At 42.7% G+C, this 19585-nt stretch overlaps 1 protein-coding gene across 2 annotated transcripts in view; it reads left to right on the forward strand.

Moving 5' to 3' along the window:
• Slc39a10 (solute carrier family 39 member 10) overlaps positions 1-19585 on the forward strand; it is a 44806-nt gene that overhangs the window by 18370 nt on the left and 6851 nt on the right. For both annotated transcript variants that reach the window (XM_038315290.2, XM_038315289.2), the window contains exons 3-8: positions 402-609; positions 10418-10587; positions 11641-11829; positions 15643-15763; positions 16818-17186; positions 17767-17847. In XM_038315290.2, the coding sequence (XP_038171218.1) occupies positions 402-609; positions 10418-10587; positions 11641-11829; positions 15643-15763; positions 16818-17186; positions 17767-17847 (1138 nt within the window). The remainder of the gene's footprint in view (positions 1-401; positions 610-10417; positions 10588-11640; positions 11830-15642; positions 15764-16817; positions 17187-17766; positions 17848-19585) is intronic.

Below are 19585 nucleotides of genomic sequence, written 5' to 3' on the forward strand. Positions count from 1 at the left end.
CTGAAACTCATTGAGCTAAAGTGTGCCCCGGTTATTCAATATAACACTCTCCTGGCATGCCTTCGGCAGGAAACATGCCTGTGCTGATGGTTCTTTGAGTCACCGGTGCTGCCTTTTGGTAAGGAAGAGCCCTTCTGATCTCTGTGAATCTTGGAGATTTGGCTGGGTCATTATCTTTCATGTGTTAGAATAGAAACATGGGTAGAACGTCTAGAAAGCCTTGAGTAATCTAGTCGAATGTATCCCTGTTTAAATCTTTACATAAATTCCTGTGGAAAGGATGATTCTTATGTGTTAATGCAATTATCTTCGCGTGATACTTAGAATGTTTTAATTGTACAATAATTTATTTCTGCATCATCTGAGACCTGCTTATGCTCTCTCTCTCCATCTCCTTGCAGTGTTTGAATGTCACTCAGCTGTTGAAGCACTTTGGTCTTGGCCCCAGCTCTCCCATCTCACCCGATTTGTTTACATACCTCTGCCCTGCGCTGCTCTATCAGATTGACAGCCGGCTTTGTATTGAGCATTTTGACAAACTTTTAGTTGAAGATTTAAGCAAGGATAAAACTGTGGTTCCTGAAGATAAGGCAAATATAGGGGCATCAGGTAAGAGACATTTTTTTCTTTCTTAGATAGTACTCATACTGTCTCATAAACTCTGTTAGTTAAAAAGAAATACTGTGTTGCTGGTTTCTTTTAAGTGTAAGATTTTAATGTTCTATCATATTTAGATATGCATATAAAATACTGTTGGAGAAAAGAGACTGAGTAAATTTTAACTTTATTCTTCTGGCCGTCTAGAGGAGTGGTTTTTTTGGACAGAGAACAGAATTAAAGAGGAAGTAAAGATCTTCGTGATGAGCACCTGTAGATAATGGCCCCTCTAAAGTTATTTTAAGTTAACGATTATTTGGTCTTATGGGGTATGGCTTCCTGAAAGCAAAGATGATTTGATTTCAAAGAGTGAACGGGAGGTTAGAGGCTGAACAGGGGGAACGTCTCTGTCGCGCCCCGTGGTTGGCCCACCAGCTTCCTCTGGGCCACTTCTCCCAGGTTCTGATGGGATGAAACCCATACTGTTTGCCGTCTCCTCTTAGGCTGGCTCGTTATTTCTCCTGTCATAGCCAGGAGCTGAGTAACTCCCCGCCATGTCCACAGGACTTCCTGTGGACAGTTTACTGTAGCTCTCGCGGACCTGAACTCCACCACCATTCTTTGACAGAAGTGAGAACGCCCTTCCTCTAATGTTCTTCTTTCTCCTTTCCTCTCGGGTAACCAGGAGTCTGATCTAGACAGCTTCTACCCCGTGACCTTTACTGTAACCTTTGCTTCTGCTCGTCGTCTCTTTTGATTGTCAAAACAGCTTCATTACGTCTTGCCTGTTATGGTCTTCCTCCGTGCAAGGCATTTCTGGCACTTAAGCTAGATTTATTTTCTAAGATGTGAGTGAGATCCTGCAGCGTGGAAGGGTTTGTTTTTGACATTGTATTAGTAATGTCGTTTACTTGCTTATAAACACGTGTCGCAGGCCCTTCTTCTAAACTCAGTCAAGTCACTCCTCCCAGCAGGCTTAGAAGGCGGGCAATATTATTTTTTCTAACATGTCAGATAGTAGATAGTTGTGCTAGGCTTCAACCTGTATAATTAAGACGTTTTAATGTTTATATGCCAAATGTTTTATATGCTTTTTTTCTCACTAAATTTCAGCAAATAATCCTGAGAGAAATTTTGTGATTGCTTCTTTAGTTTTATTTTTTCACATGTGGTTTTGTTTTCTGTTTAGATAGAAACCAAGGCATAGAGAAGTTAAGTAAGTTGCCCACTTAATGCGTGACAGGCCACAAACACGAAGGGTTGTCTGAGAAGATTGTGGGTAGTTCATCCTTATACCATTCCCTTCTGGATTTCGTTGAATCCTGTCTTCCCTCTATGATTTTAGCCATGTCTTCACATTGGTTATACTTTGTATTACGTCGCTGGTACAGCTTTTTTCCGTGTGCACTGTACTATGGAGTCAAGGTTAGAAGCCTTAGGCTTTCTCTACCGCTCGCTCACTTTCTAGCCTTGCCTCCCTGACCCTCACCTTTCTCTTTTCTCCGTAAGCCTAGCCAACAGCTGGTTGTGTTATTTTTCTTCTGTTCTTTACCTTCCAAGTTTCAGCTCGGGCATTAGATGTTCTGTGCTAATTTACTCTTCGCCCGCAGCTTAGCTGGGTTCCGTTGTCAACACTTCTTTCTACCTGTGTCCCTAATAGTAGACACTGGGGGGTCTACCCCGCCCCCGGTGTTTCTGTACAGGGTTGTAGCCCTGTGTAGCCCTGGCTGTCCTGGACCTCACTCTGTAGACCAGGCTGGCATCGAACTCGCAGAGACCCACCTGCCTCTGCCTCCTGCGTGTGATTTAGATAAATGTGTTTTTGTTAGCTCTCAGTTACTTAAGATAGTGACTAGGTATTAATTACTCTGTACACATGAGTAGAGCTTTAGATAAGAAACAAGCACTCGTGTTGATTCAATGAATAAGTTGTTTAATATTAGCCTCTGTTATTCCAGGAAGAGGTTTATTGAAGTTCATTAAATATGTAATAGTAAAATATTGTAAAAATGGCAGCTTCCATAAGTCCTTACTCACGCAGAACCACAGACGCATCACCGAGCTTAAGATGACGAACACGGCTCAGGTTGAATCACCTAGGGCACGGTAACTAAAGTTTCTTAAAACAGTGTTTATGGATATGGATAAAGACTGAATTCCAGCATGGTAAAGGAGAGAGTTATTTAGACATTTATTGATAGTGATAAAGTAGACGCAATTAGGAATATCTGATTCTCGTTTAAGAGAATGTTATTTGGGATACAGCTAGTGTGGCCTCCTGGAACTCCGCAAATAAAAGCAGATGTTCTCTTGCCAACGGCAGTCAGTCTCCTCAGAGCGTGCATTTGTATTATTGCCTCTTGTTTTTCCAGTGGGAAAATAACCTTGGACTAGATAAATAAACAAACTATAATAGGCTACAGTTATCGGGACCTTGCTATGTATTATACAACAAAATCTCTGTCTCTGTCTCTGTCTCTCTGTGCACTGTTACCCCGGCTGACCTCAAACTTGGGCTCAGGTAATTGTGCTTCAGCCTCCTGTAGCTGTGGCCACGGGTTGTGCTTCTGTTCCTGACTCTGATTATTAAAGCCTCAAGGTAGACAATGTCCTCTCTCAGGTTTGCAAGGCTGGGAGAAGCGCTTCGTTCAAGTGCGCATAGCTGCCAGCTTTGAAGTGTGAGCTCTAGGTGCCCATGTGGTGTCTATGGTCCTATCCCGTTGTCTAGTGCTGCGGGTCCTCTCCTTAGGAGGAGGATCTGAACGTTTTACTAGAACGTAAACGAGAGCAAAGCGAGGAGCTGGATATGGTTCTATTAATAGCTTTTTGACAAATTTGTAGGCCTAAGAGGGAAGGGTGTAGGGAGTGTTGGTGTACTTTGGTTCTCTGTGTTGATTAGTGGTTGAGAACCCTCAATAACAGTCTTAAGAACCAAATATGTACGCATGCCCTGTAATTTAAAAAAAAATTAAAAGGCAGACACAGGTGGCTCTCTGAGTCCAAGGTCGGTGTAGACTACTTAGTTAAGACACCGTATTTAAGAAAAATAGAAAAAAAGAAAGATATCCATATCCTCAAGCCTGGCTTCATGCTGGTAGGAAGGGCAGAGACTAAGAGAGAACACAGTTGAATTTGAATGTTCAGAAGATATGATTTGCCCTCTTTCTTGACTTCACGTCTATTGTTCTGTGTAGATGGGAGACCGACTATTCCTCTCACTGCCACGAAAAGGGAATTAGAGATTAAGTTTAATTGGAAATTTTTTCTTATAGGGAAAAAATGGAAACTAACAAGATTGTTTCATTTATAGTTAAAAACACTAGTGTTTTTTATTTTGAAGGATTCTAAAAAAATTCCAGGTTTTTGTTTCCATGCCAGTCGTGAATTGGGCTTTTAATTAGTGTTGTCTATGTTGTGATATTGCCATAGTCCACATTGAAATAAAGTTGTTGACAGGTAGGCAGCTAGTCATACTGGAAGTTACAGCTTTTTCAGTTCGAAAGCCGTAGAGGAAATTTGCTTGTTTTGAAATCAAGTATGCTACAAATAGTGAATATTGATTAGCTGTTTGCAGGTGGTTTTTAGCATTGTCAGAAATGCAGCTTGAATTAATTATGTCCTGATAGATGTTAATAATTGTTAGAGAAAATGCCCAGCTAGTAATTATTTTTAACGACCGCTGCACCATTAAGGAAGGTTAACGTGTTTTATATAAATCTCCCATAGTGACTCAACTACCACCTCGTTAACTTCGTTCAAAGATGGCGGTACACCAGGTACCCTGAGTAGCGCTAGAAGCCGCTTGTTTCACGGGACTGGCTCATTTAGTCACAGGGTTGACCTCGCTTAGTTACCAGGGGTTCTGAGAGGCTGTAAGCAGTTTCTGCCAATTACAGCACTGAAACGTGAAAACTGCTGCCTTGCGCATGCTTTGCGCAGAGTTAATTAGACAGTTTCCACAGATGAGCGCGCCGCTGTGAAAGAATGCATTTTCTCTCTGGTAACGAGAAGAGGGGCTGGGAATAACTAAGCTTGAAGACCTCTAACGTTTCAGCAATCTAATTTGTGGAGTAAGTGGAGCTTGCTTCAGACACTTCGCTCTCTTTATTGCATATGGTATATCTTGGGAACAAATAAAGAAAACATTAACTAGTTGTATTTAATAGTTTGTTTATTGCTTGCTAGGTATCAGTTTTCTAAAAGCTACCTTTACAGCTGTGTTTTACACCGCACAAATTGTGATTAGAAAAACACAATTATTTGGTTAGAAATTGAAAAAAATTGCAATGTTTTTTTCCCCCCTAGTGTATTTAGAAATTAGGAGCTTATGTAAGCTAAAAATCAGTGAACAACCTGGAAAGATTTCTAAATACAGAATATTCAAAACAGCCTCACACTTCTGGGTCAGAAGAATTGTTATTTTCCATGAAAAAGATTAGTAACTTGCTAGGAAAATGGATGCACAAATTTATAGTAGTAGAGAACTGAGATTTTTTTTTTTTTGAGAAATTAAAAGTAAATAATTGGAAGGGGAAGTTTATAGTAACGCACACAGACAGGAGGGGTCGCACTGGTTCTGCTAGTGAAACTGTGGAATAGCTGAGCTATAGGAGCTGTCTGGGTGTTTCTGAGTTTTTATTTATCTTCAATGTGTATAGGGATTTGCCTGCATACGTGTCTGTGCACCATGAGCATGCCTTGTGCCAGGGGCTGAGGTTACAGATGGTTCCCCAGGAACTGTAGTTACAGGTGGCTGTGCATCTCCATGGAGGTCCTCCGCAGGAGCAGCAAAAGCCTTTAACCACTGACGCAGCTCCCAGGCTCCCTGGCTGACTTCCTTATTTCTTAGGACTGGCACAAGTAGGTGACAGTTCATGCAGATAAATTATTGGCCTTACTCCTATGTCTTGTGACCTCACGGTAAGTGTGAGCACATGGTGGTAATTTTAGGCCCCATACAGTGTTATCCTCATCGTTCTTCAGTTAGCTCAGATTTGGAGCTGTCATTTAGATTAACTAGCTGTTAACATTTCTTCTTACTTTTAGGCATAATTTTCCTTAGTTTGTCTTGCTTATCTTTTTTTGTGTGTAAATCATAAGTGACCTATAACACTTAGCCAAGCATTCTCTGAAAGTACCATGACTTTATGAAGGAGACAGCGAGTCAGAACTCGAGGACTGGGCTAGGTGCCCTGTTATCATCCCACCTCTGACCAGTTATCGCCAGCCCTGCCTGTCCCCTGGGTTCATGTGCTTCTGAGGCAAGTCCCTAGCTCCTGTGTTTAGTTTTGACTTTCTCAAATAGTTAGTTATGTTAGATATGTTAGATGTTTTACCACATTTTTAAAAAGTTAAACCAACAACATGGGAATTTTTTTCTTCCATTTTTAGTGTTAAAATAAAATATAACAATGTGGTCTTAGTTATTATTGAGTGTACAGTTGGTTGGTGTTAAGTAGACGCTGTCTCTCACGCGTCACCTGCCGGACTGGAACCTTATTCCCGTGACACAGTTGTTTCCATCCGTCTTAGCTTCCAGCCCCTAAAATTGTCATGCCTCCATTTCACTAAATTCTGACCCAACAGCATCTATTTATTGTGAATGTCTTAGTGTTTAATGTTTGTCTTCTAAATGGAGAAAAAGAAAAATGCAGAAAATAAAAGGGTCCCAGCTCCTTAAGTCCCCAAGGAGCACTGCTGGCAACACTGAGGAAGTAAAGCAGTGGCCATTTGACTTTTTGTCTGAACTCTGTGATCGCACAGTGGTTACAGATCTCCAATATTGGGGATCTTTTTTTGTCCACCTCGTGTATGCTTTGTATACATTTCGGTATACCATGTCAGCCTGCTGAACAGTACAGGCTAGGGGGTGGGTTGATGAGTGGCTCCCAGGATTCTAAGAGTTGACCTTGATCAACTCAACCACAGTGTGCCACCAAGTCTTCTCTTTGGAATGATATGCATTCTAAAGACAATAGAGCTGCAAAGTATTAGATCAGACAGTATCATGGGGGACAAATTTTGTCTTCCTACTGTACAGTCTTTCCAGAATGCTCCTTTAGCATATTTTAACTGTGTAATTCATTTCACATTATTATATATCAGCTGCTATATTATTTAAACTTTATCACCCTAAATAGAAACTTTCTAACCACTGAGCATTTTCACCCCTTCCAGCCCATAATAAGATAAAATAGACTTTCTTTATGCAAATTTTAGCTATTCTAGATGCTTCATATAAGTAGAATTAGGTAATACTTGTTTTCCTATCTGTTTGGTTTATTTTACTTACAGTGTTTTTAGACTTTATTCATTTTAATGGAATAATGTTCCATTAGGTGTGTCCATCTGTTGATAATCATTTGGGCACTGACCAGTCATCAGAAACACAACATAGATACATAATCCCATGAGTCAGCCTTTCCATATGATTCCTGGTTGGCAGAGTCAGGCAGATCTCTGAGAATTGGAGGCCAGCCTGGTCTTTATAAAGAGTTCCAGGCCAGCTAAGTCTACATAGTGAAACCCTGTTTCAAAAACAAACAAAAATAGTCTTTTGAAGATACCCTTTAAAGTATATTATATAGAAGCATACTATATATTTCCCTAATTTAAGAAATAGAAACTTTTTAAAGGTACATTTTAAACTCCCATGTAGATTATTTAATTTTATTCACCCTAACGTTTTGCATTTGTTTCATTTGGTGATCAGTGATCAAATGATTTACAAACATTTGCCCTGTAAACAAGAAACCACCAAAACCTTTGAATCATTTTTTACTGTGCACTTGTCTGATTTGTAAGTCATTTGGAAGAGCAGTTTGCAGCATAATCCTTTGCTTTGGTCAGCGTCAGGGGTGTCAGAGTCCCCAGGCTGAGTAGGTGGCATGCCCTCTGAGTGGGGATCATGCTCTTTAGATTCAGAAGTCGTGACCCCGGATCGAATTAGGGAAGACTTTTTCCTTTGTGAGATTATATTTTTTGAGTTTCTGATGTCAGATATCACAGCTGATGAAGATTTTCTAATCGTAAGTGAACTTTCCTCTGTCCTCTTCTCTTAGGCCACAGATTTTCTTTCTGGAGGGGAAGAGACATAAATACCATAGTGTAGATGAATTTTTCTTTGGGCCACCAACCAGCTCTCAAAGACACAGAGATTGATTATTAATTATAAATGCTTGGCCTTAGCTTAGGCTTGCCCCACTAGCTCTTTTAACTTAATTTAACCTGTTTCTATTCATCAACGTCTTGCTCAGGAGCTTTTCCCTTTCTTTCATTCTGTATGTTCTACTTTGCTGTCCTCCGTGTCTGACTGGCTGGTCCCAGGTATTTTCCTGGCCTGCCTCTCTCTGTCTCTGTCTGTCTCTCTCTCTCTGTCTCTCTCTCTTTCCCAGCCTAAATTCCTTTGCCTACTTACTCTCCCTTCCTGGAAGTCCTGCCTACCCCTCCTCTCTTGCTACTGGCCAGTCAGGTGCCTTAGGCAGGCAAAACAGCAACACAGCTTCACATAACTAGACAAATGCAGCCGTCTTTATACAGCTGGACAAGTGTCCTGCAACACCGTAGCTATCCCCCATGCCCAGGATTAGTTTGTGTTACTCTGCTGGTGGCTGATATTCATTTATAGTGTGTTTAGTGCAGCCATTGGCATATTGAAAATTCAGTATGCAAATTGAGTTGGATTTTGTTCAGTTGACTACTTGACTCTTGGATAGCTGACCAAGAGCCATTTGAAATTGCCATAGCAAAACATTACAATTTGTGTGAATTCACAGAATGTTTCCTAGACTTTTTATTTTCACACCCAAGATACTCCTAGCCAGAAGTTAGCATGAGCGTAGTAGGAGCATTTGCTTAAGGCAGTGTTCCTTTTGAGTAGTTTTATTGTTTTTTTTCTTTTTTTGTTTTTTTTGAGACAGGGTTTCTCTGTAGGATTTTCTCTCTTTAACAAGCAGTATTTTCCCCACATACTAGGGTTAAACTCAGGCCTTGTGAACGCCTAGTATCCCACCATCACCTGACCTCAGCTCTGTGAGCAGATGCTTACTGTATGCTAATTAATGTAAATGTTGTTTAATTACACACAGGCTCACACCAATAGAGTGCTGGTTTTCCCAGTTACTGCTGCTTCCTTTAATTCCTTATTGAATTATCTGCTTTCCAGTCATTGTTTTGAGACAAGCTGGGTCTAGACTGGAGCATTGCCAGCAACAGATAATACCTTTTGGAAAGGAGTCAGACATGACTGCAGAAGACATTTTGCCTCTATGTTTTTGTTACCAACATTGCTTTGTCCCATTTAGACAAAAGTACAGTTTCTCTTTAATCATTCCTTATCCCGTGAATATGATTAAAACTAGAAAGAGCTTGGGTGGTTTTAACAAACCTTAGCCACTTTGTTAGTTTATCGTCTTCAAAACCTTAGGTGTAAAGTTTAGTGAGGCCCCTTGAGGCTGGAGAGACGACTCAGTGGTTAAGAGCACTTGCTGTTCCCAGGCTCAGTTCCTGCTACTAACATGGTGGCTTACAGCCATATATAAAGAGTTCTGGGGATGTGACACCCTCTTTGGCCTCCTCCGGCACTACACAACATGTGGAGAGAAAATACTCATACACATAAAATCAAAATAAATATGGCGGCCCTTTCTTTGACCCATCGACACTGCCGGGCTTTCTCCTAGGTTTCCTGTTACCGCAGTGGACAGAGGTACAATGACTTTTCTATCATTATTAAATGAGCTTTGACCTTGGAGTTTTCTTCCTGTAGTAGGGTTTCTAATTAGAATGTCCTGTAATAACATGTAAGAACATCAGGTGGAAGAATCTCCTTTTAATCCTTAGGTTTCAGCAACTGTGTTGCTCCTGCAATATTTCCCTGACCTAAGATTTTTGGAAAGCAGCGGAGTTTCTGTTCTTCCGTTGTCGCAATGTTTGGAAGGACTGGAAATCTGAGTCTGGGTCTAGTGTCATGACCTCATCCCTGTGATGACCTCATCCCTGTGGTGATAGTTACACGTTTGGTCTTGGGTCTCCTTAGTTTCCCATTCGTATCTGCTAGTGGTTATCTGTTAAGAGAGGAAGCCACGAAGCTTCCCTTTAGTGGACGACATGCTGTATTAGTTCTGTGAGCTGAGTTATCTAATGAGGATTTACTGTCCTTTTGACTGTCAGCTGATGCACGCCATGGCATGCTGACTCTTATGTTCTGCAGATGAACACAGAACAATTATTCTGGTGAAGCTGATGGTATTTTAGTGCACACCGTGGCATCATCTGCATGGTCTCTGCTCGCCCTTGCGGTACCGGGCCTCATGCCTGCCAACACTGCCACGTGGTCGGGCCCTTTTCTATTATACTCTTGCAGGGTCTTGCTGAATTGCCAAGTCTAAACTTGAACGTGGCAGTCCTCTGCCTCATCCTCTCGAGTAGCTGAGATTACAAGAGTGAACCACCGCACTTAGCTGAGAGTCATTGCTACAATGAAGCTACAGTTGATGATGCTGCTTTGTTAAGCATAAGGATATACTTCATTTGAAGCTTATACATTGTTTATTAATATATTATTAGAAGAACTTTAAATTATAGTAGGTAAATCACCTGATAAGTAAAGTTATATAATTCTCTGGTTAAATGACTTTATTGTCATGGACGAGCATGGGCACTATGTGTGATTGTCAGGGTTTCTGGAAGTGTTTATGTTGGCTGTCCACCATGCTTTTGAAGCCCATGATACCAAGTGTCTCGTGCGCGTCTCCTTGGCTCGCTCCTCTGCTCCCCTGTTCGTTAGAGCTCCTGGACTAACGCGACTGTCTCCCTGCAGCGTGGATCTGCGGCATCATCTCCATCACCGTCATCAGCCTGCTCTCCTTGCTGGGCGTGATTCTGGTCCCCATCATCAACCAGGGGTGCTTCAAATTCCTTCTCACGTTCCTCGTTGCGCTAGCTGTAGGGACAATGAGTGGAGATGCCCTTCTTCATCTGCTGCCCCATGTAAGAAATCTTCCTGATCTGCTAAAAATGGCACATACAGATGCTAGCGTTAAGAGTGTGGTGGGTAGCACGGCACAGCAGTTCCTGTTTGGCTGTGTGTTCTTATGGGGGAAGCTTGTTTTTCCCATTGTCACAGTTTTAACTGCAGTATTTTTTAAATAAATTGAACCATTAGGTTTTAAAATGGTACCAGGAGTGTTAGATTATTGATCTTTGTAGTATGTTAAGAAAATCTTTAGAAGAAATGCATGCGGCACGTTGTATTGATCGTGCATCTAGCCGGGAGGGCGCAGTGGTGAGCATTTGAGTCAGTGGCTGATTCATTTTTACTTTTGCTAGGTATTTGTGGTCGAAGTGGTAACATTGATTTCTGTTTACAAAGGACTCATTACTTTTTGTTATTTCTTCCGGCTTCACTCACTCACTCACTCACTCAGTTTTTAACCCTTAGAGGCATTTATTTATTTTATCATGAACTACAGTAACTTCCAGGTGCTAAGCCAAGGGAATGAACTGGAAGACAACCTCATGTGATCTGAGATCAGTGAAGTGCGCTGACATTTAAAATCTATCCGTAGTCACACGTGGGCTCCAACACCCTGATCTCTTAACCACCGAGCCATCCCTCCAGCTCCTGCTTTGATCTCAAGAAAGTTGAGAGCAGAGGAAGCTGAATGGCGGGAGGGATGGGAGAGCTTGGCCTGCCGGTGGCTGAGTGAGGGTTAGTAGGCGATGTAAGCTCTGCCGTCCTATAGCGCAGTGGAGGTGGTGGAGGGGAGGGGGGGAATAGGAGGACTGGAGGTGTGGGGAAGGGCTCCAGCTGGTTTTTCACCATAGAGAAAGGATAAATGATTGAGGAAGTTTACTATGAGTTAAACATTGTATAATACATGCATGTATCAAAATATTCAAGAAACCCAATAAATTTGTGTAGTTTTTATGTACCAGTAGAAAGTTTAAAAATTAAAAACTGAGAAAATAGTCTTTCTGTGTCTGTAGATGTTATGGTCAAAATTTGGAATGATTTCCGATGTTTTCCCCACTGTCCAACAGTCTCAGGGTGGACATGACCACAGCCATCAGCACGCGCATGGGCATGGCCATTCTCACGGGCACGAGTCAAAGAAGTTTCTGGAGGAGTATGATGCCGTGCTGAAGGGACTGGTCGCCCTGGGAGGCATTTACCTGCTGTTCATCATCGAGCACTGCATTCGGATGTTCAAGCACTACAAGCAGCAAAGAGTAAGTGCCTTCACGCCTGCTTATTAGGTGTAGATCTAATGAACAGCTTCTCTTTCGGAACATGTGGTTTTCCTTGGCATGGTGTTGTGTGTATTTCCTCTCTACCTTTCCCTGCCTCTGACCTGTGTTGCTTCGTCATTGCGTGTACTCTGGCATTTAAGTCAAGGTCTAGCGGTGTCTGTCTGGCACGTTTCAGCAGACCTACAGACTGAAGGAGAACGGGAAGCTGCTGACCAGTTCTACTCTAGGAATGTTTATGGAAACATTCCAAAAGAGCCTTCTCTTTTGGTTTTAAGTGACTTTCGCTATATTATCTATGGTGAAGTTTTTTTGTACAATACTTTCCTTATCAGATAAGCTTGGCCAGTAATAGAAATAGCAGCGGGAACAAGGGGTCAGGATAATAGGACTCGCTTGCGAGTCAGCAAGGGAAACTCTGGAACTAGTAATTCTTTTTACTACAGATACACCGCTTGGGAGAAAGTGGCTCCACCACCCTGCTTGCCTGCAGCTGTCTGTGTCTGATGTTGCACATAGGAAACTGTCAGAAAGCTGGTTTAGAGCTGCTCTCATCTGCATGGTTTAAGCCTGTTCACATTGGTTCTTGTTAGCCTAAACGGAATGTCACAATACACGTCAGGGGTATATTTGAGGTAGTTTCACATAGATAGCCCCCATATATTATACAGATGGACAAGATTTACAAATGTCTTCCATCATGTTAGTTCCAAATGTAACTTTTCCTCCCCAGTACTCTGGGTATTTGTAACTTTGGTTGGTTGTGTATGTGCATGGCTAGTCATAGTTTTGTTTGCATGTGTGCATGTACACACACATTTTTGTATGTATTCCTTTGACACAAAGTAGACTTGGAACAGCTCTCTGAGCCAGGATGGGTGGTGACTAATCTCACAGCATGAGTGTGGCAGTCTTTGATTGTCATCTAAGCAAGAGGGACGTTTCATTTCAGGTCACTTTAGTTCCTGCTGCTTGTGTTCAAAGGAGGACTGGTTACGATGAGAATCCCAGAAAACTGTTTTCTGTGGAATGTGGTGGTGGTCCGGTACAAGAAGCGAGAGAGGGTAGACTTAAGAGAGATGAAACGGAGCCAACCACACATGAATGAAATGGTTGTAGTTACATTTTATGCTTGAAAGGTTATGTGAGCAACACCGTTTCCAGCAGGGTCGGCAGTGAGACCGTGAAGAGAACACGGCGGGGCTGGAGGAGGAGGAGAGTCATTCACTCAGGGCCACCACAGAGAATGGCCCAGAGGAAGTAATGAGGAATTGTTCGAGCGATATTAGATAGAGTCAGTAAGACTAGATTAGTGATTAGATGATAGTTACAGGTGTTTAGCACCCTGTCATGTAAGAAGCATATCATCTCAGTAGATGCAGGAAAGGAATTTGCTAAGAATCAATATTTCATGATGTAAACAAAATTAAATAACAGTTTGAGTACAGAACGGGCAACCTCGGCATTCTGGCAGGTGTTTGTGATAATCCCAGCCGCCATGGCGCTGAGTTGGGAGCTATGAATGTGATCCCTTTCTGGTTCAAGACTGCAGTGTGGCTAGAAATCTTAGCATGGTGGCAGGGAAGGTGCATAGGAAGGGTGGGGGAAGTCACACTATTCTTACCAAAGGACAGAAGAACTGATAAATGCTGCATTCCAGAAAATTTCAGGCTTCAGCTGACAAAAAAAAAAAAAAAAAAAAAATACAAGGTGAACCTCCTGAGAAAGGAATTATGCCAGAAATTCTATTCCAGTAGCTGCAGGTTGAAGGGGGGAAATAGGGAAGACTTCCGTTTAGAATTAATATTGTTGAAATGTTCTTAGAACCTGGCCAGAGCTGCAGGTTTGGTGCAAGGTGGTTAGTGGCAGTCTTTATAGGACTAGAGAAAACTTCTAAAATTCATGAGAGCAAAGACCCCAAAGCCGAAGTAGTCTGAAACAAGGGCAAAGCCAGGAGGCAGGGGGCTCAGTTAGGACTTCAGAACAGGCCGCAGAGCCAGGCCCTGCAGTAAGCGGTGCTGGAATTCCTCAAGCAAAGGTTGAAACCAGACACTCATCTCACACCTCTTACGGAAATGAGAGGCCTGAGAACATGAACCTGCTAGGAGAGAACAGGGGACCCTTCCAGCTATTGGTCTAAGCTGAGTCTTCCTCAGGATAGCACTCAAGAGCAAGAAACGAAGGTGAAAACTGATCAGTGGTGTCTCAGTAAATGCATAGGCCTCCTGGACAGCACAGAACAGGAGAAAATACTGAACATGATCATCTACCGGGATTATGTCCTTAATAAGGAACTCAGAAGCATACAGAGACCCTTACACTAAAGATCCAGTTGAAAAACAGCCCGATAGGCATGTGTTTTAGACACGGCCAACATTACTACTCAACAGATAGAACTCGGAACTGCAGGGAAAGCCAGAAGCATAGCTTAGAGGAGCACACCTGGCTTGGTTCTGAGGTACCTTCCGAGCAGTGTAAAAACAAACAACCCACAGTAGGAAATCTCTCCAGTAGTAACTAAGTACCAAAACCATAAATAAAATAAAAAGGGAGGGAGGGAGGAACTTAAAGGTAACAAGTGCTGAAGAGGATGTGGAGAAAGGGGAGTCTGCGTGCCATAGGAAGACGGAAAACACTCGTCATTGTGAGAACTCTTTGGACGCTCCTTGGGGAATTGAAAGGAAGCCCACCGTATGATCCACAAGCCCGTGGCTAGATATACATTCAGAGGAGGTGAAGTCAGAATGTTGAGGAAGCATCTGCAGGCCCGTATTGGTGTAGCGCAGTAGCCAGGAAGTGACCGCTTGGAAAGGCACAAGAAAAAATGCCTTGATGGAGGAATGTCTAAGTGTTACTTTCATTGATTAATAAAAAACTGCCTTGGCCCTTTAAGAAGACAGAAAATTAGGTAGGCGGAGTAGACAGAACAGAATTGTGGGAAGAAGGAGTGGGGAGACGCTTCAGGCAGTCGCCACATGCAGTCACCATGCTTTTCCTCTCTGAGATGGACGCAGGTTAAGATCTCTCCTGGTAAGCGACCACCTTGTGGTGCCACACAGATTACTAAATATGGGTTAAAGGAAGATGTGAGAATTAGCCAATAAGAGGCTGAAACTAATGGGCCAGGCAGTGTTTAAAAGAATACAGTTTGTGTGTAATTATTTTGGGTAAAGCTAGCCTGGTGGCAGGACACAGCTCACCGCTCCATCAACAATGCCTGTTTTTATTTCCAAGCTGTTAGGAACTAGTGATTGTCATACTAAATCCTCCCAAGATTGTGTCCGTTTCTCAGGTCAGCTGTTGTGTGTTCCGTGTTAATAAACGTACGCTAGCACATCTCAGACACAGGCTGCAGGTTGAGAGGTCTGGCTGAGGTTTGACTCTTTCCATCCAGCACACCCGGGGAAGTGGAGGTTCCACTGTAGTGAGAAACTAGCATGAAAACTAGGAGCTTCTGCTGCTCTGCAGTGCACAGTGGCGCCACTGCACACAGTATTGGGCTTGAGATGGGTCAGTGGGTAAAGGAGCTTGCGGCTCAGCCTGACGACCTGAGTTCATACCCAAGACTCATGGTGGGAGGACAGAGTCCCCCACTTTATCCTCTGACCTCCTCTCACATACTACGGCACACATGTAAACACACTGACTGTACATTAAATAAAAATGTAGTGATCAATTAAAAAATAACTGTGTAATGTTAACACTAATTGCCCCCAAATGGGTGTTAATAAGGGTATATTGTTGCTAATTATTGCTAGATTTTATACTAATACCAGTTTTTTTCCATCCCCACAGGGAAAACAGAAATGGTTTATGAAGCAGAGCACAGAAGAATCAGCTATTGGAAGAAAGCTTTCCGATCATACGATAAACAACACACCAGATGCTGACTGGCTCCAGCTCAAGCCACTTGCTGGTAGCCAACCATTCCAATGCGAAACTTAAACTAGAACGCGACAGTTGTGTCTGTACAGTGTATCTGACATTTCTTTTCTCTGTTGTTTTCCGCGTGTGTTCTTCCTTACATGAGTGTAGCCTGTAATTTTATTCATCTGTTCACGGTGGTTAATCCAGTGCTGGTCATGCCGTGGACCAGATTTGTTTGGAACAAGGAAAATTTGCTACTTTAAAAACAAAGGACGGGTCAGGCACAATGGTGCTCACCTATAATCTTAGCATGGGGCGGCTGGGCCAGGAAGGGCTCCAGCAAGGCTACTTTGTTTCAATATCTCAAAAAGAAGAAACAAAGTGCTAAGCCACTCTTTGTTCCAGCCAGAACAACCCCCCAGATGAGACAGTCTTCTGTGGTAGTGTTAGGTAGATAGTGCCATCCCCCTGCCTCAGCCTTCCCAGTGCTGGATTTGCAGGTGTGTATGACCATCCTCGAGGGGTACTGTTTCTTGACAGTATACATTTTCTTTAGATGTGGTTGTTTAGAGAAGAAAAATGGAAAGTTGCCTCCGTAGTTAAAGGATAATGGCTTCCTCTTGTACTTAAAATCTACAAGTCCTATTAGCTGATAGAACAACACAGCTCAGACAATTTTAAGAGAAAAAGATTTTCCTAACCTAGTTTTCCAGTTTACATTTGAATTTCTCTTTCTCCTCACTGTGTCAGTTAGCATAGGCAGCAGCCTCCCCTATAGCTGTGGAACTCTCCCAAAAGACAGTTATTCACATCCTGTCAGTTAAAAAAAAAAAATGCACATTCCAACAAAGATCTCTGGGTAGCATTATCATTGGAGCGGGAGTATAGAGAGCTTGGCCTTCAGCCAACTGCCTTGGGCAAGTTATTTAAATTTTAGCTGATAATTAGAAAAAATATTCTAATGAAATGACTTCCAAAGTATTTTAGGGAAATATAGTCACTGAAGACTTTAAAATGTGTTCACTTAAGTGACATTCTTTGCGCTGCCGTCCTGCACGTGTGAATGTGTCTGCTAGATGGGCGTATCCTTTCTTCTAACGTAGGGACTGAGGACTCCGTTGTTTCTGAAGATCGACTTAATGAGACCGAACTGACGGATTTAGAGGGCCAGCCGGAGTCGCCGCCGAAAACTTACCTGAGTGCCGAGGAGGAGAAAATCATGGCCCACTCTCAGAGTGACGGGCTACACACCATTCACGAGCATGAGGTCCATGCAGCTTCCCGGAACCACCACGACGAGGACAAGGCCGTGCTGCGGAAGCACAACCACCAGTGGCACCACAAGCACTCCCATCACTCGCACGGCCCCTGCCACTCCGGCTCGGATCTGAAAGAGACGGGCATCGCCAATATAGCCTGGATGGTGATCATGGGGGACGGCATCCACAACTTCAGTGACGGGCTCGCCATCGGTAAGCAGGCGGAGCTGGCATCGCACCGTACGGCTACATTTTACCTGGAAGTTTAAAATGTCTTGCCATACAGTACTGCAATTTGTTTTTCTCTAAAGGATATGGCATTCGGGAGTAAAAGATGAATTTTGGTAGTTTTTGTTTTTCTGAAGCTAAACCGGTGTCTGCAGTGTATCTCTTAACAGAACTCGCTTCCTCATGGAAGCTTACTGCTTTGCTGCCTCTGTAGCACGGCGCTCCCTGCGCATAGACATGCCTGCAGGGACTGGTGGAGTCCCAGTCTTGGGTTTATAAAGTTGTCAGAGCTTTGGGGAGCGAAGAGAGTTTCATATTAAACACTAACTGTGACCAGGACATAGTTCTCTCTGGGATCTAGATTTTGTTAATCAGAAGTAGGCTTTGGTTTGTTTGAGAGAGCAGAAACCATGCCTTTCATAACCAAAGAATATAGATCCTGCTAGTGGGATGAGATCCTACGTAGCGGTGCATGTTCAAAAGCCTTGATGGGTAAGATGGTGAGTAAAGACGAGAACCAGGAGCCCTGACCCTCACTGTCTGCTGTGCTCATAATCCTCGCCAGGGGCCGCGTTCAGCGCTGGACTGACCGGAGGAATCAGTACTTCGATAGCCGTCTTCTGTCACGAGCTGCCACATGAATTAGGTATGAGCCTCAAGATTCCTCCCAGCTTTCATCAAATCTAGGCCGTCTTCTGGTGTAAAATGCACTGAACTGTAGATAGGTTAGGACAGAAGATCCACTGGCAAGTGTAGCTGCCATTGATGGCCAGGCACGTCCCAGCGTAAGACTGAGAGCGACTGCTTCGCCAGAGAAACGTCAGCTCTGCTTCCGGACAGGGGATACAGGGGAAGGCTGACGATCATACGTTAGAACTGCCATTTCTCAAACGCCTGGTTATGCTATTAACGGCATTTATTTCACTTATTATGTACGTTATATTTTCTTTTGTTTGTTTGGTTTTGGTTTTTCAAGACAGGGCTTCTCTGTGTAGCCTGTGCTAGACCTCAGCAACTCCCAGAGATCCGCCTGCTTCTGCCTTCTGAGTGCTGGGATTAAAGGCGTGCGCCACCACCACCCGGCACATTATATTTTCTTGAAGAAGCAGGGTGAAGTTTGCTACTACATAATAGAAAATTGAACTACAGGAACCTAAGACAGTAATTACCTCACAGATGATAGATCACATTGTTGTCCAAACAGTAAACAAAACGTTATTAAGGAGATTTGGGTGCATGGACGATTATTAGAGAAACTGGAAGCGGCCCTCACTGCCACTTACGAGTGCTGGAGTAACTATTAGCTTCTGATCATTCCTTTTATCAGCTATAAACTAGATGCTTGAGCAATTTCATGTGTGTCTGTCTGCCTGTGTTGTTAGTCTTGAATGATTTTAATAAAGTAGAGCCCTCAAAATACTTTTAAGGACTTTTTCCCCTTATTTTTTAATGTTTTATTTTTTACTCATGGTGTATACTATAATCCCAGTATCCAAACTGTTTTGTGCAGGTTATTTTTCTATTCACTTCAGTTTCTCTCTCTTGTAGATAATCATTGTCTTAGGTTTATTTTATAATTGTTATATAAACTAAAAAAGGTTTGGAAATTTGGTTTGGGGCTTTTTGGGTTTTTTTGTTTTTTTTTTGTTTTTTTTTTTTTTTTGTGGGGCGAGGTCTCACCATGTAGCCCTGACAGGCCTGGAGCCTGCTCTATAGACAAGGCTAGTTTCCAACTTGTGTCCGTCCTGCTCTCCCCCAAGTGTTGGTGTTGGAGGTGTGTACCGCTATGCCGAGCCCAAACTTCCTTACTGATTGTGAGCTAACAATCAGTTTCCAAGTAAAGACATGGAGACTGATTATTATGAATGATTGGCCTTAGCTTAGGCTTGTTCCACTAGCTCTTTTAACTTAATTTAACCTGTTGATATTCATCTATGTTTTGCCTCAGAACTTTTTACCTTTTTTTGATTCTGTATTTCTTGCTTTCCTGTTTCCTCTGTGTTTGGCTGGCTGGTCCCTGGTGTCTCCCTGGCATCTGTTTTCCCCTAAGGCTAAATTGTTCCTCCTACTTACTCTCCCTGCCTAGAAGTCTCACCTGTACCTTCTCCCTTTCTATTGGCTGTTCAGCTTTTTATTAGCCCAATTAGGTACCTTAGGCAGGCATGGTAAAATACCAACACATATTTACATAATTAAATGCAATACGTTTTTACATAGTTAAACAAACGAGTCATAATTTTAGGGCTCAACTCAGATAAGGTGTAGTGCTGTGTTTTTCCATTCCCCTCCAGTAATCAGAGATTAATTCAAAATAAATTCTCTGTAACATGCTGAGTTTTCTATGAAAATTGGCCATTTACCCATATAGATGTATGCAGAATTGT

The sequence above is a fragment of the Arvicola amphibius genome, chromosome 18 (assembly GCF_903992535.2).
Source record: "Arvicola amphibius chromosome 18, mArvAmp1.2, whole genome shotgun sequence".
Taxonomy (NCBI): Eukaryota; Metazoa; Chordata; class Mammalia; order Rodentia; family Cricetidae; genus Arvicola; species Arvicola amphibius.